Source organism: Musca autumnalis, unplaced genomic scaffold (genome assembly GCF_047663935.1).
Source record: "Musca autumnalis isolate F117 unplaced genomic scaffold, ASM4766393v1 scaffold_3, whole genome shotgun sequence".
Taxonomy (NCBI): Eukaryota; Metazoa; Arthropoda; class Insecta; order Diptera; family Muscidae; genus Musca; species Musca autumnalis.
Window position 1 is genome coordinate 215712461 of NW_027411866.1, and position 16723 is coordinate 215729183.

A 16723-nucleotide genomic window follows, 5' to 3' on the forward strand; every position below is an offset into this window, starting at 1 on the left:
GGATCAAAAACATTCAGGAATGGACAGGACACCAAGATGAAACAAGCCTTTTAAGCGCCGCCAGAAATAGAGATCTAGCTATAATTGAATGAAATATTTTTTTTTTATTTTATTATACATATACAATCAAACAACTCTGTAATAATCAACATTGTATGATCGCTAATATCCGAATACGGATTTGCAAATAAAGAAGAAGAAGATTGGAAAGTACTCTTCGTGAGCTTTAAAACGAGTTCCATATTGCATAGGTTTTAAAAAGAGTGGTGATAAAAGTAAAAAAGTCAAGTCCCATATCTCGGGAGGTACGGGCTTCCCCACGGAAAGCTATATATCGTTGTGTTCAGTGTGCCAAGAGCTATCTACTGTAATTTCAGCCCGATCCGAGAGGTGCCCCTAAACGACATTTAACCCAAATTTCCTTTACCGACAGTTTGCAATTTTTTTCAAAAATCGTAAGTTTCTTTTAATAGGCGGCCGGAGATTTGAGACATTCTCCTATGGACAGGAGCCAATCTCGGGAACGGGAACAACATTTTCTTTTAAATTAAAATTTTTCTCTAAGTAGCCGGCATTTAAACAAGGGAATTTTCGGAACTTCAGAGGCCTATATCTCCGGAAGTATACATTTCCCCAACAAAAATTATACAGCGTTGGAATCAGCATAAAAAGCACTATCTGTGGTAATTATTTCATATTTTTCCGAATACTGTCGGTAAAGGAAAGATATGCCAAAATGAGTTAAAGAATCGCACTACAGGATAACATTGACTAACTGCGTTAAAAATGTCAGCCCTACCCGAGAGGTGCCCCTAAACGACACTTGTTTATTTTTTTAAGGTTAGGAAAAGTGATTCGTGTTGGTTCAAGGCGGCACAATTATGGTAATTATGCTGACGGTTGCACTACGTCAAGTTTCAAAGAATGAGATGAAATTAAAGAAAATTACTTTTAATTTTTTGGACTTAGTGAACAGATTTTTTATAGCTTTCTTGTTATCATAAAGTTAAAAGTGAACATTAATGTAAAATTTATTTTTTAAATCGCCCAATTCTATTTTTCGGCTTTTAAAATCGAACCTTAAGCAAAAGGAAAGATATAATAATGGCCCTATAACAAGGGAAGTATGAACGAAACAAGTCTTATAAGTTTATGCCAACCCAGAAAGCTATATTATATCGTTGTGATCTGGGTCCCCTATGGTACCTATGGTAAAAATTTCAGCCCGATCCGAGAGGTGCCCCTAAACGAGACTTAAGTCCTTTGATGTGCTACAAACGGAATGGAAAATTTAATATGCCCTCCATAACTAAAACACGATATCGATGTTCTTTGTCAAATCTCATAAAGGTAAAACAATTGTTGCATTTGTTGTTGAGATTACAGGTTCAAGATTCACTTATAGTCTCCTCAATAGGTACAGCAAGGATGTAAACGTAATTTACAGCAAGTCCCGACATGCTACCTAACAAGACACTGTAAATAAATAAACACTAAATGTAAATAAATTGAAATTGAAAATTGACACTGCAACTTGATGCAACAATAAATGTTGTTATGATCCATCATTCCATTTTGATGACAATCAAGAATGTAACCTTGTTTTCCATTGTTTTTTTTTTTCATATATGAAGACGTTTCGGTCGGACTTCACTACTACTTTGACAAACGTATTGTGTACATGCAACGCTGCCGAGGTATTTACAAAAGTCAAACGATTCATTTCATAAGATGAAAAATTGCTTGCGGACGCTCTTTTAACACTAAAGGATAAGGAATTCTCTTCTCTCTTTAAAACGGTTTCCATCATATGAAAAGCAAAATAGAGGAATAAGCAATGAATTTAATATTAATATTATTGTTGTACAGTACTCACATTATCAGCAGCATTTGTAGGATCATCCGTACTAAGATTGTGTGCTGCTTCACCTCCAAACTGGTGTTGTTGTTGTTGGGGTGGACTTTCATTGTCCAGACCATAATCCGACATCTTGATGTGGGGTACCACACAATGGTTCGCGTTGGTCACCAAGAAATATCTGTTGCAAATATTTTATTGTTGCTAAATTTTTTTGCTTGTGTTGAAATTTAAACACAAGCTAGTTTTTTTCACAATTCCCATACACCGCAACGAGGTTATTGTTGACGCACAACTCACCACGCACCCCCTAGAGCTTGGCGTCTTCAATAATACACTGCTTTTGGCTATCGTATTTCACACCGAACAAAATATCAAATACAAAAGCTTAGCTTACTTTGTGTTGTTTTTCAAGTTTTCTTTTGATTCTCTAAAATTAATTTATTTCATAAAATTAGCAAATTGCCACCGAAGAAATAGAAATGTACTGTAGTTTATTTTAATAAAGTGATTTGTTCTAAACTTAAAATGGCATGTATCAACTCGCTAGTTGTTGTTGGTTGATTTGGTTGCTGCTGTGTTCGAACCTTTGCTGCTACTTCTTTGTCGTCCGTTTGAAACTCACGCATCGCAAGTATAATCGCCATTCACACACAAACACACTTCATTTAGGGCCACCACATTTTTTTTCTTCTCTCATCACACCTTTTGCAATAATTTTTTTTTTTCTTTTTGATTTCGTTGCCTTTTCAATGCTGCTGTTGGTTCTATAACATTCCGAAAAAAATATCTACCTTTTGATGGTATTCTTTTGATAAACACTAACCACATTGATAATTTATTAGTCGTAAGAACAATTATCGCGTTTTCATTACAATTTTGTTTAATTTAACAGTAGTAAATTGAGAAAAATCTGTCTTTTTTTAGCGACCGAACGAACCGCGTGAAAGACGAAATTTTACGAAGAAGACGACAAACAAGAAATAAAGGAACGTCAGAAACGTCCAATAGAGGTTTGACGGAACGGGACGACTAGTCACGTCTTGAGCGTTGATGGTGTTGTCTCTTTCACTCTTCTGTAATAGGGATACGTAAATCGAATGTCTGAAATGTCAAAGTTCTGTAAACAACGGCAGGGTTGTTATCTGGATTTTGTGACTTTGTACATACCATGGTGGAATAAGAAGGTGTTACATCAATGCTCTGTTCCTTTACGTGCCTGAGTTTACCATTTCTTACCATTTTTAACCTGTAAAGTGTTCCCTTACTTTTAATAGCATACAATTTACATGAGAGCAGTTTACCACTTTTACCATTTTCTGCCACCGTTACCATTTTAAAAAGTAAAGGAACAGACCACAAATCACGCAAAACGTCAGATTTGCTCACAATTAGTCTGTTCCTTTACTTTTGAAAATAGTAAAACCGGCAAAAGTAGTAAAGGTTGTTAACTGCTCCCATATGAATTGTATGGTATCTGAAGTAAAGGAACGCTTTTCGAGTAAAAAGTGTTAAAACTTAGTGATTCTTGCACGTAAAGGAACAGAGGTAATAATGTATTGCTGCGAATTGCTTGTTTACATTTTGTATGTGATTTTATCCACAATAATGCATTTTGACAACTGGTATAAAGATCATCTGTTTTTGCCGTTGTACCTGTATTATTGTGCCATGGTGCATAGTCCCAATTTACATTGGGCGAGTTTACTTGCGGCAATTGTCAGTTTCTAGGGTTACCATATGCCTCACCTCTCTCTCCTACAAAATGACAATTGCCGCAAGTAAACTCGCCCAATGTAAATTGGGACATACCATGGTGGAATAATGCTAAGTTTACATTTACGAAATCCACTCGATTTCAATTTGAGTCGAACTAATAGAAGGACTGTTATTAGCTATTTTTGTCTAAAATTCGGGAATAAACTGCAATAGTTAATCATAACTAGCACATTTTTCTTAAGTATTTCAAATATCCGTCCGACTTTTTACTCATGCAAAATTTTTAATAAAATTACCATTATTTTTACATATTTCTATAGCAGAGGCATTCTAAAAGAAGAAAAGAACAAACATTTGCAGAATTTTGCTTTGAAAATCCTTAAAAACTCCAAATATATTGTGCTTATAACCAGCAATAAAGTTTGGAAGTAGTGCAATGCAGAGTTATGATTTCAATACATCTTTCGATGCCATCCACACGGAGTTATGAAAATGCACTCCGCTCGATACATTTTGGAAGCACTCGCTTAAAGATCCCTAGCCAAGAAAGCCAATTTGTTGATCCCTAAAGTCGCAGTCTTTTTTTCTGAACATAAGAAAGAGTGTCCAAAATTATAAGAATTTGTTAAAAAAGAAAAAAATAAAGAAATACAAACTAAAGTTACGAACATTGCTGTCATTCAGGAAACGCAAATTATTTTTGAAGTGGAGTTGGAGTTTTTTTTTGGAAATCTGAACTGGAGTTGGAGGAAAAATGAAAAACCATTTGGATGATGAAGCAATATCAGTTGCGGTGTCATATAAAGCAGAGCTGAGGAAGTAAACACAGTTACGATCATATTTAGTGGAGAGTTTTTATAATTTGTGTTAATGTAATAAAGTTAATATTCTTTTTTGCGCCAATAAGCAATGTATTTTATTTATTTTGGGATATTTGCAATGGCTTGCATTCTATAGCATCTTTAGACTGCATTTAAATTCAATCGAAAACACTACATGAAAGGCTGTGATTTGGATCGAAAATGGAGTGCACCCTAGCTGTGTGCCGTTGAAGCAAAATGGAGTGCATCCTAGCTGCGCGCTCTCTTGTAAAATTCATAGGTGAATTCATAGGAAAAGATGTACTCCAGCGGCAATTGTTCTAGTGATTTAACTGCATCCGCGGATGCAAATTTTTTGCTGGGTAGGTGTACGAATACGAACTTTGCCACTTACACAGGCGGCATCTATACCTAAATGACGGAATAAATTAAAAATTTGTTTTGTTATTCTTAAATCTGTCTTCGTTATGGTAATTCCTATCAATTATTTCAATTTATATAAAATATGGAATTAATAACGATTTTATCCATTTTTAGGTGTGTACGAATATGAACTTTGCATACTGTATATAACATGCGCCGATCTGAACATATTTCGGAAAAGGCAATGATTTTTCTAGGAGTGCCTTCTAATGTTTTTGTTCAGCAACGAGTAGTTTCATTTCTTTATAAATCGGTAATTTTTGGACAACCTGGTCTCTTGCGAGATCGGCTTGTTTTCTTTAGATTTACTAGAAACACATAATTAATTTTTCCACGTTTTTCCACATCTTTATACGAAAGATCTTTCATTATTCGCTCTGCACGTTTGTGGAATCAACTTCCTGCAGAGCTACGGCAGTTTTCTTTCCAGAAGTGTATTTCGACGAAGGTTTGAAAGCTTTGCTGTTAATAATACGATGGGCTGATGTGATATTATAGTCACGTATGTACATATATATCTTTACTGATGCATTGATTCAATTTGTATATTACCAACAATAGGCATATGATAACTCTTTCTTCATTTTGGCTGAGGAGCCTTATTTTTGCCTTGTAGTTGTTTTGCGCACACACATGTGTACATTTAATTAAATACTTATTAGCTCTGTTCCAGAACTAAAAAGTTTTTACAATTATTACCACTTTTACACATTTTGCGTTCCCGTACAAAAAAATTTATATGAAAATCGTTTACGACTTTTACAACTTTTACCACTTTATAAAGTACGGGAACAAGCCAATTATTATAAGATTTGAATTGTAATATTTTAAGATACATTTCCTGATTCGAAGAACACGTTTGCAGTTTTTTGCATGTTGTGACATTAATAGGCCAAATGGCTTCTTCACAAAAATAAATTATTCTATTTGTAATTCGAATTATTCCATTTGTAATTCGAATTATTCCATTTATAATTCGAATTATTCTATTTGTAATCCGAATTACTCCATTTGTAATTCGAAATATTCCATTTGAAATTCGAATTATTCCATTTGTAATTCGAATTATTCCATTTGAAATTCAAAGTATTCCATTTGTAATTCGAATTATTTTAGTCGAAATTACAAATAAAATGATTCGAATTACAAATGGAATAATTCGAATTTCAAATAAAATAATTCGAATTACAAATGGAATAATTCCAATTTCAAATAAAATAATTCGAATTACAAATGGAATAATTCCAATTTCAAATGGAATAATTTGAATAACAAATTAAGTAATTCGAATTGCAAATAGAATAATTCGATTTACAAATGGAATTATGCGAATTACAAATGGAATAATTCGAATTACAGTTCACAACTTTTACCTTTTTAAAAAGTAATGGAACAGACCTGTGTGAGTCACGCAAACGGAATTGATACCCCATTCACTTTGACACAGTCGCAAATACACGTACTGTTGTTTTCCAACACTGAAAAATAACATAATCAGCTGTTTCGATTTGTACCCGCTCGTGTTGTGTAATATTTCTGTGAGTAAATTTTTAGATATTTTCCAAAAATAATTAAATAAATTGTTAATATTCTAGTTACAAATCACAATGTCCGCACCTGCCGCCCGTCAGTCCGTTGGACTCATCAAAAAAGCATGGAATGATATTCCCGATATTGTTGGTGGTTCCGTTCTGGCCATTATTGGTTTGGGACTTGCAGGTATTGGTTTGGCGAATTACTATGGCCATGATGGTGATAACCGTAAATATAAATACGGCTATGTTATTATGCGTCCCGATGACCCTAGAGCTGCCAAAGTGCATAAGGATTAAATAAAATCGAAATACATTGTCTTTGTGGAGTTATTGTGATTTTTACTTCCTTTAAAAGCGAAAATACATATAAATTAAAATAGTTATGGTGGAAATTTTTGTTTGTGATACATTTTCAAGTGTAAATTTAATGCTTTGATGGTTAAAAACGTTTTCGGACACATATCGCATTGAAACTGTGATGGTGGTGATGCAGCTGAAACGGAAGGTTTCGTTTTATGATATAATTTCAAATGTAACTGTAAGGCTTTAGTAGTTAAAAATGTTTTGCCACAAACATTGCAGGGAAGAGTTGATGGTGATGGCGTTTCTGTTTCGAGTTTTGGATGTATTACTAAATTGGAAGGATCATCAATTGCTGGCTGTTCATCGTTTGCTGACAAATAAGCTCCTTCTGGCGATTCGATTGTTGTTCCGTCAAATGATTTTCTATCATTGATTGGTATAGGGGAATGCCCAGATGTAGTGAAAGGCTTTATCTCTTTGTTTTCATCCAAATTTTGTCTTTGAACACTAAATGCAATATCAAATTCCTTTTTGGCCAATTGAAATCTTTTTAAAAATCTATATGATATTTCTAATTGTTTTATACAACCAAAACAAATGTACGGGGGATACTTGGCATCATTTGTTATTGCTACGCCTGTACAATACTCCAACATTGTGCATATACTTTTTGTTGTGGCATCTTCTTTAGCCCTATGATCGAAGATATTTAGTACATTATTTTTTTCCGTATTACAGGTCCTGCATAAATTGTGAAAAATATCCATTGTTGTAGAGTCTGAATTGGGCGTCTTCTTATAAAGGGGGAAAATATATGCGTTAACATTAGACAGAAGGGAAATAAATGTAATAATTACCTTTAAAATGCTCATTATAGTAACATTATTCAATTTATAGTTGGTTTTGGACCGGCCTTGATTTTATTTCTTAATATTTCTTCTTATTATCTCACTTTTTTGTAAATTTAAAAGTTCATACATAATATTTCCCCTGATTCGATTTGTTTACGTTTTGGATAAGTGGAATGCAATCAGGGATGCCAACTATTCTGTGGTAAAAATCACTACAGAAAAGTTGTGTTAAAAACCACCACAAATCTCTACTGACTAATAACTCGGTTACATTTAAACGGATTAACCGAGTGGGTTTGGGTTTCAATTGTCAATTCCATAGCGCAAACGTCAAATAAATCCTCATAAAGTGGGTTAACCCGGCAAAAACTCTAATGTAACCGTACTATAAGTCCAAAAAACACGAGGAAAATATGTAAAAACGGCAGAAATTATCAACTGTTACACAGAAAAAAAAATATTTAAAAAAATCGCACATATATATTTTTGTCCATTTCTTCAATAAAAATATCCCAATTCCCATGCTTTTCTGTATTTTTGAACACTATCTGGCCTCTAAATGTATGAATCGCAGTCTATACAGTCGGACAATAAGCCCAGCTGATTGTTATGTTTGCTGTCAAAAATATTATTGTGATTTAAAATACAAAGAAACTTAAATCACAATAATGTAAAATTTATTATGTTTGTTGCCAAAAGTTGTTAACAGAACTCTGAATGGCCAACCTTCTGTAGGCCTTGGTATGAATATTTCACTCGCTACACAAAATACTATGGCTGACTTCCGTATTGTCGGTTAACACATCAATTTGACAATAAACAATGTTGCGTAAAAATCGCTACCTTAAACAGCCAAAATCGCTACTGTGCTAAAAAGTGTTTTTTGTAAGTCAAAAATCAACACAAGTATCGGGAAAACCAACAACTTGGCATCCCTGAGCGCAATTATTTTGTGCCAGGCGTGTCAAGTTGGTGGTTTTCCCGCTGCTTGTGGTGACTTTTGACGTACAAAAACCACTGTTCTAGCAGTAATGTCAACTGTTTAAGGTAAAAATCGCTACAGACCTATGGTGCGTATGTGGCTGTAGCGATTTTTACCTCGGAACAGTTGGCATCCCTTTTTTGTGCTCTCTCTAAAAAGTCTTTCAGAGAATGTGTTGTTGACCTACCAAAATTAAAGGCGCTACACATATTGCCGGCTGATTTACAATTATTTTTTTTTTTTTTTCATGTAAATATCTAGGACAACCTAATTAATAGTATCAAAAACGGAATATTTAATAAAAATACTTCCAAAAATACACTTATTAATGCAATTTGTTTATTATTCTACTTTCTAATAAGAGAGTGCATATTTATTTGTTTTTTGATTTACATTTAAGTTTTCATTGTGTCACCCTGTTTTTGAAATGCACAGCATGTTCGTTTTACAACTAAACGCGTGTTGTTTTGTTTAGAAAGCATCAACGTAGCTTCAAATTAATTATTTAGAAATATACATTTATTGCAGGAAATTTAACCGTCAACAAGATTTTTCTACTTTAAGTCCTTACCATGGCTGAAACGGAACAACTTTCAAAGAAGTGAGTATAAAAGTCAATGGAAATTCTGATGAAATCTCTGAAAATGTTGATGTGTTGTCAACTGTTCGTGAACAGTTCACAGTTCGACAAATGTTTTTGAGGTTATGAAGAACACGCAATTCTTCGATTGCTTTGATATAAGTCCCAGTTTACATTAGGCGAGTTTACTTGCGGCAATTGTCAGTTTGTAGGTGAGAGAGGGTGCTGAGAGGCAAAGGGTTACCATATGCCTCACCTCTCTCTCCAACAAAATTACACTTGCCGCAAGTAAACTCGCCCAATGTAAATTGGGACTAATGGCTTAATTGTAGTAAAATATACTTTAATTTTATCAAATAAAAACAGAAAAAGTGAAATTAAGTTTACAGTAAAGAAACATGTTTTCTCTGTTGAGAACAATTGTTCGGAGAAATGAATTTACTTCGCTGGTGCGGAGAAGTGTTACCACCAGCTGTGCATTCAACATCATTAGCACTCCAACCTTGTTTCAGCCCAGTAAAAGAACAAAACTGTATTGTTGAACATGAATATTTATTTCTTTATTAAAAAAATCTAATTGATTTACTTCTTCCTTACAGTGAACTTAAACGCCGTCTAAAGGCTGAACAAAAAGCCAAGGAGAAGGCTGAGAAAGAAGCTGCCAAGGCTGCAGCTGCCCCTGCTGCCGGCAGCGCTGAAGGCAAAAAGAAACCAGCCTCTGCTTTGGATGAAGAAATTTCGCCAAATGAGTATTTTAAATTACGTTCCGCTGCCGTGAGTGAATTGAAGAAATCACCCGAAACTCATCCCTATCCACACAAGTTCCATGTTAGCATATCACTGGAAAATTATATTGGCAAATATGCTAATCTTAAAGAGGGTGAAATGTTGGAAAATGAACAGTTGAGGTAAGGTGTTTTTTGTTGTAAAAGGAGGGAGAAAAGAAAAGATTTTTAATTACATTTTTTGGTGGTTTTAGTATCGCTGGTCGTGTCCATGCAATCCGTGAATCCGGAGCCAAGCTCATTTTCTACGATTTACGCGGTGAAGGTGTCAAACTCCAAGTCATGGCCAATGCCAAATTGTACAAAGATGAACAATCCTTTGAGGTCGATACTGGTAAAATCCGTCGTGGTGATATTATTGGTATTAATGGTTTCCCAGCCAAAACCAAGAAGGGAGAACTTTCGATTGTGCCCAAAGAGGTAGGTTGGATATAAGAGTGATATATTTTATTTGCTACTCCTTAGGAACAGCTCTGGGAATCGTGTATTAACAAAAGCAGTAAAAATATTTTAGAAAGGGTCTAAAGAAGCACCCTTTCTTTTAGAAAGGGTCTAAAGAAGCACCCTTTCTTTTAGAAAGGGTCTAAAGAAGCACCCTTTCTTTTAGAAAGGGTCTAAAGAAGCACCCTTTCTTTTAGAAAGGGTCTAAAGAAGCACCCTTTCTTTTAGAAAGGGTCTAAAGAAGCACCCTTTCTTTTAGAAAGGGTCTAAAGAAGCACCCTTTCTTTTAGAAAGGGTCTAAAGAAGCATCCTTTCTTTTAGAAAGGGTCTAAAGAAGCACCCTTTCTTTTAGAAAGGGTCTAAAGAAGCACCCTTTCTTTTAGAAAGGGTCTAAAGAAGCACCCTTTCTTTTAGAAAGGGTCTAAAGAAGCACCCTTTCTTTTAGAAAGGGTCTAAAGAAGCACCCTTTCTTTTAGAAAGGGTCTAAAGAAGCACCCTTTCTTTTAGAAAGGGTCTAAAGAAGCACCCTTTCTTTTAGAAAGGGTCTAAAGAAGCACCCTTTCTTTTAGAAAGGGTCTAAAGAAGCACCCTTTCTTTTAGAAAGGGTCTAAAGAAGCACCCTTTCTTTTAGAAAGGGTCTAAAGAAGCACCCTTTCTTTTAGAAAGGGTCTAAAGAAGCACCCTTTCTTTTAGAAAGGGTCTAAAGAAGCACCCTTTCTTTTAGAAAGGGTCTAAAGAAGCACCCTTTCTTTTAGAAAGGGTCTAAAGAAGCACCCTTTCTTTTAGAAAGGGTCTAAAGAAGCACCCTTTCTTTTAGAAAGGGTCTAAAGAAGCACCCTTTCTTTTAGAAAGGGTCTAAAGAAGCATCCTTTCTTTTAGAAAGGGTCTAAAGAAGCACTCTTTCAACTGAACTCGAGCCCATTTCCAAGTGGGAGCTCCTAAACTGAAACTTTTCCATGTCTAAAGTTGTTGCAAAGTTAAATTTTAATTGTAATTGTTTGTTTCATTTCTTTTTTGTAGATTAAACTCCTCTCTCCATGTCTTCATATGTTGCCACATCTGCATTTCGGCTTGAAAGACAAAGAGACACGTTATCGTCAAAGATATTTGGATTTGATTTTGAATAATAGAGTTCGTGATATTTTCCAAATTCGTGCCAAGGTAAGAAAATTTCATAAGTTTTGCTTTTTTCCTCTAATTTTTGTTACTAATAATTTCAGATCATTTCCTATGTTCGTCAATTCCTCGATCGCATGGGTTTCTTGGAAATTGAAACACCCATGATGAACATGATTGCTGGTGGCGCTACTGCCAAACCCTTCATTACACATCACAACGATTTGAACATGGACTTGTATATGCGTATTGCTCCCGAGTTGTATCACAAAATGTTGGTAGTTGGTGGCTTGGATCGTGTCTATGAAATTGGTCGTCAATTCCGTAACGAAGGTATCGATCTGACCCATAACCCCGAATTTACAACATGTGAATTCTATATGGCCTATGCGGATTATAATGATTTAATTGAAATTACCGAAAAAATGATATCGGGTATGGTTAAGGCCATACATGGGACTTATAAAATTAAATATCATCCAGAAGGCCCCGAGGGCCCTGAGGAAGAAATTGATTTTACACCACCATTTAGAAGGGTTAACATGATCAAAACTCTTGAGGAGAAATTGAATGTTAAATTCCCCTCAGCCACAACATTGAATACCAAGGAGACAAATGATTTCTTATCGGCCTTGTGTACCAAACATAATGTCGAGTGTCCAGCACCAAGGACGACTGCTCGTTTGCTGGACAAATTGGTGGGAGAATTCATTGAGGAGACCTGCATTAATCCCACTTTCATTTGTGAACATCCACAAATTATGTCTCCCTTGGCTAAGTATCATCGCAGTGAACCTGGCCTCACCGAACGTTTTGAATTGTTTGTCATGAAAAAGGAGGTATGCAATGCCTATACCGAATTAAACGATCCCATGGTGCAGAGGGAACGTTTCGAACAACAGGCCAGTGATAAGGCTGCCGGTGATGATGAAGCCCAATTGATTGATGAAAACTTTTGTACCGCCTTGGAATATGGTCTGCCACCAACTGGTGGTTGGGGTCTGGGTATTGATAGGTTAACAATGTTCCTTACAGATTCCAATAATATTAAGGTAAGATGAGAAATTTGAATTCGAAAAAGAAGTTGCTGTTATTAATTTATTGCAAAATTTTAGGAGGTCTTACTATTCCCCGCCATGAAACCAGATGACCCCAATCGTGCCCATCCGGCTGAACTTAACAGCACAGAGGAAGAAAAGAAATAAACTGCTGGTGTAATAAGTCTATTTTTTAATTTTAATTATGGAGGAGAACTTAAAATATTTATAAAGTGTATTTTTATGTGTTTCCCTGATTTTCATTTCCCCCCCAAATTTATAAATTTAATTTATTATTGCCCGTTTAGACTTTCATCATCTACTCTACCAAAGCCTTTTTAAGAAGGTAGTCTTGTTGCGAATCTAAGTCTGCATTTTTTTTTTTGTAATAAATTGCTGATATTATTTCCAATATCATATTGGAATGAAATAAAATTTGAGATTTTATTATCAAATCGAATTGGCAGGAGAAAAAAATATATTTTTTGTATATGCTACAATTTTGTGGTGTGCCAAGGCGGTGGTGTGCAGTTGTGGCAAACGCTTTTAAACAGTTTGCAATTTCGGAAGTATTGAAAATAGGAGAAAGAAAGATAAACAATATTAAATATTTGGAAGAAAGGGTTTTTCTATAGACCCTTTCTGGAAGAAAGGGTGCTTCTATAGACCCTTTCTGGGAGAAAGGGTGCTTCTATAGACCCTTTCTGGATGAAAGGGTGCTTCTATAGACCCTTTCTGGAAGAAAGGGTGCTTCTATAGACCCTATCTGGAAGAAAGGGTGCTTCTATAGACCCTTTCTGGAAGAAAGGATGCTTCTACAGACCCTTTCTGGAAAAAAATGTGCTTCTATAGACCCTTTCTGGAAGAAAGGATGCTTCTACAGACCCTTTCTGGAAAAAAAATGTGCTTCTATAGACCCTTTCCGGAAGAAAGGAAGCTTCTCTTTTTGAAAGAAAGGGTCCTTATTTAGACCCTTCCTTAAAGAAAGACTGCTTCTATAGACCTTTTCTAAAAGGATGCTTCTATAGACCCTTTCTAAAAGAAAGGATGCTTCTATAGACCCTTTCTAAAAGAAAGGGTGCTTCTATAGAACCTTTCTAAAAGAAAGGATGCTTCTGAAAGAAAGGGTGCTTCTATAGACCCTTTCTGGAAGAAATGGTGCTTCTATAGACCGTTTCTGGAAGAAAGGGTGCTTCTATAGACCCTTTCTGGAAGAAAGGGTGCTTCTATAGACGCTTTCTGGAAGAAAGGGTGCTTCTATAGACGCTTTCTGGAAGAAAGGGTGCTTCTATAGACCCTTTCTGGAAGAAAGGGTGCTTCTATAGACCCTTTCTGGAAGAATGGGTGCTTCTATAGACCCTTTTTGAGAGAATTGGTCCTTCTATAGACCCTTTTGAAGGAAAGGGTGCTTCGATCGGACCTTTCTAAAAGAAAGGCTGCTTCTATGGACCCTTTCTGAATGAAAGGTTGTTTTTATAGACCCTTCTAAAAGAAAGACTGCTTCTATAGACCTTTTCTAAAAAAAGGATGCATCTATAGACCCTTTCTGAATGAAAGGTTGTTTTTATAGACCCTTCTAAAAGAAAGACTGCTTCTATAGACCTTTTCTAAAAAAAGGATGCATCTATAGACCCTTTCTGGAAGAAAGGGTGCTTCTATAGACCCTTTCTGGAAGAAAGGTTGCTTCTATAGACCTTTTTTGGAAGAAAGGGTGCTTCTATAGACCCTTTCTGGAAGAAAGGGTGCTTCTATAGACCCTTTCTGGAAGAAAGGGTGCTTCTATAGACCCTTTCTGGAAGAAAGGGTGCTTCTATAGACCCTTTCTGGAAGAAAGGTTGCTCCTATAGTCCCTTTCTGGAAGAAAGGGTGCTTCTATAGACCCTTTCTTGAAGAAAGGGTGCTTCTATAGACCCTTTCTGGAAGAAAGGGTGCTTCCATAGACCCTTTCTGGAAGAAAGGATGCTTCCATAGACCCTTTCTCAAAGAAAGGATGCTTCCATAGACCCTTTCTGAAAGAAAGGGTGCTTCTATAGACCCTTTCTGGAAGAAAGGGTGCATCTATAGACCCTTTTTGGAAGAAAGGGTGCTTCTATAGACCACTTCTGGAAGAAAGGGTGCTTCTATAGACCCTTTCTGGAAGAAAGGGTGCTTCTATAGACCTTTTTTGGAAGAAAGGGTGCTTCTATAGACCCTTTCTGGAAGAAAGGGTGCTTCTATAGACCCTTTCTGGAAGAAAGGGTGCTTCTATAGACCTTTTTTGGAAGAAAGGGTGCTTCTATAGACCCTTTCTGGAAGAAAGGGTGCTTCTATAGACCCTTTCTGGAAGAAAGGGTGCTTCTATAGACCCTTTCTGGAAGAAAGGGTGCTTCTATAGACCCTTTCTGGAAGAAAGGGTGCTCCTATAGTCCCTTTCTGGAAGAAAGGGTGCTTCTATAGACCCTTTCTTGAAGAAAGGGTGCTTCTATAGACCCTTTCTGGAAGAAAGGGTGCTTCCATAGACCCTTTCTGGAAGAAAGGATGCTTCCATAGACCCTTTCTGAAAGAAAGGATGCTTCCATAGACCCTTTCTGAAAGAAAGGGTGCTTGTATAGACCCTTTCTGAAAGAAAGGGTGCTTCTATAGACCCTTTCTGGAAGAAATGGTGCTTCTATAGACCCTTTCTGGAAGAAAGGGTGCTTCTATAGACCCTTTCTTGAAGAAAGGGTGCTTCTATAGACCCTTTCTGGAAGAAAGGGTGCTTCTATAGACCCTTTCTGGAAGAAAGGGTGCTTCTATAGACCCTTTCTGGAAGAAAGGGTGCTTCTATAGACCCTTTCTGGAAGAAAGGGTGTTTCTTTAGACCCTTTCTGGAAGAAAGGGTGCTTCTATAGACCCTTTTTGGAAGACAGGGTGCTTCTATAGACCATTTCTGGAAGAAAGGGTGCTTCTATAGACCCTTTCTGGAAGAAATGGCGCTTCTATAGACCCTTTCTGGAAGAAAGGGTGCTTCTATAGACCCTTTCTGGAAGAAAGGGTGCTTCTATAGACCATTTCTGGAAGAAAGGGTGCTTCTATAGACCCTTTCTGGAAGAAATGGCGCTTCTATAGACCCTTTCTGGAAGAAAGGGTGCTTCTATAGACCCTTTCTGGAAGAAAGGGTGCTTCCATAGACCATTTCTGGAAGAAAGGGTGTTTCTTTAGACCCTTTCTGGAAGAAAGGGTGCTTCTATAGACCCTTTTTGGAAGACAGGGTGCTTCTATAGACCATTTCTGGAAGAAAGGGTGCTTCTATAGACCCTTTCTGGAAGAAATGGCGCTTCTATAGACCCTTTCTGGAAGAAAGGGTGCTTCTATAGACCCTTTCTGGAAGAAAGGATGCTTCTATAGACCCTTTCTGAAAGAAAGGATGCTTCTATAGACCCTTTCTTGAAGAAAGGATGCTTCTATAGACCCTTTCTGAAAGAAAGGGTGCTTCTATAGACCCTTTCTGGAAGAAAGGGTGCTTCTATAGACCCTTTCTGGAAGAAAGGGTTCTTCTATAGACCCTTTCTGGAAGAAAGGGTGCTTCTATAGACCCTTTTTGGAAGACAGGGTGCTTCTATAGACCCTTTCTGGAAGAAAGGGTGCTTTTATAGACCCTTTCTGGAAGAAAGGGTGCTTCTATAGACCCTTTCTGGAAGAAAGGGTGCTTCTATAGACCCTTTCTGGAAGAAAGGATGCTTCCATAGACCCTTTCTGAAAGAAAGGGTCCTTATATAGACCCTTTCTGAAAGAAAGGGTCCTTATATAGACCCTTCCTGAAAGAAAGGGTGCTTCTATAGACCCTTTCTGGAAGAAAGAGTGCTTCTATAGACCCTTTCTGGAAGAAAGGATGCTTCTATAGACCCTTTCTGGAAGAAAGGGTGCTTCTATAGACCCTTTCTGGAAGAAAGGGTGCTTCTATAGACCCTTTCTGGAAGAAAGGGTGCTTCTATAGACCCTTTCTGGAAGAAAGGGTGCTTCTATAGACCCTTTCTGGAAGAAAGGGTGCTTCTATAGACCCTTTCTGGAAGAAAGGGTGCTTCTATAGACCCTTTCTGGAAGAAAGGGTGCTTCTATAGACCCTTTCTGGAAGAAAGGGTGCTTCTATAGACCCTTTCTGGAAGAAAGGGTGCTTCTATAGACCCTTTCTGGAAGAAAGGGTGCTTCTATAGACCCTTTCTGGAAGAAAGGGTGCTTCTATAGACCCTTTCTGGAAGAAAGGGTGCTTCTATAGACCCTTTCTGGAAGAAAGGGTGCTTCTATAGACCCTTT

General features: G+C 36.7%; 3 protein-coding genes and 1 long non-coding RNA gene across 9 annotated transcripts in view; 2 read left to right on the forward strand and 2 right to left on the reverse strand.

The window, feature by feature from the left end:
- Nucleotides 1–2941, reverse strand: part of Nup153 (nucleoporin 153) — a 34602-nt gene extending 31661 nt beyond the window's left edge. For 2 of the 4 annotated variants that reach the window (XM_073976687.1, XM_073976685.1), the window contains exon 1: nt 1877–2941. In XM_073976687.1, the coding sequence (XP_073832788.1) occupies nt 1877–1990 (114 nt within the window). In that variant the 5' untranslated portion in view covers nt 1991–2941. The remainder of the gene's footprint in view (nt 1–1876) is intronic. The other 2 variants (XM_073976686.1, XM_073976688.1) reach the window with 2 other exon arrangements.
- A 3229-nt stretch (nt 2942–6170) lies between these two features.
- Nucleotides 6171–6733, forward strand: NdufA3 (NADH:ubiquinone oxidoreductase subunit A3). The gene is made up of 2 exons (XM_073973023.1): nt 6171–6359; nt 6417–6733. Exon 2 carries the CDS (start codon nt 6429–6431, stop codon nt 6651–6653), a length of 225 nt encoding a protein of 74 aa, XP_073829124.1. The 5' UTR covers nt 6171–6359; nt 6417–6428; the 3' UTR covers nt 6654–6733.
- On the reverse strand, nt 6417–7977 carry LOC141397104 (uncharacterized). Of its 2 annotated transcripts, none has more exons than XR_012411305.1 (2): nt 7517–7977; nt 6417–7450 (listed from the first exon to the last, which is right to left on the reverse strand). It is a non-coding gene; the product is annotated as an uncharacterized lncRNA (long non-coding RNA). The 2 variants fall into 2 exon arrangements; XR_012411304.1 differs by having other exon boundaries at nt 6417–7453.
- A 764-nt stretch (nt 7978–8741) lies between these two features.
- Nucleotides 8742–12886, forward strand: LysRS (Lysyl-tRNA synthetase). 2 transcript variants are annotated; one of them, XM_073976703.1, is made up of 7 exons: nt 9147–9251; nt 9439–9604; nt 9672–9980; nt 10052–10277; nt 11319–11459; nt 11519–12466; nt 12530–12886. In XM_073976703.1, the coding sequence occupies exons 2-7, from the start codon at nt 9471–9473 to the stop codon at nt 12617–12619; spliced, it is 1848 nt and encodes a 615-aa protein (XP_073832804.1). In that variant the 5' UTR covers nt 9147–9251; nt 9439–9470; the 3' UTR covers nt 12620–12886. The 2 variants fall into 2 exon arrangements, with proteins under 2 accessions (XP_073832805.1, XP_073832804.1); XM_073976704.1 differs by lacking the exons at nt 9147–9251; nt 9439–9604 and adding an exon at nt 8742–9093.
- The last annotated feature ends 3837 nt before the right edge of the window (nt 12887–16723 follow it).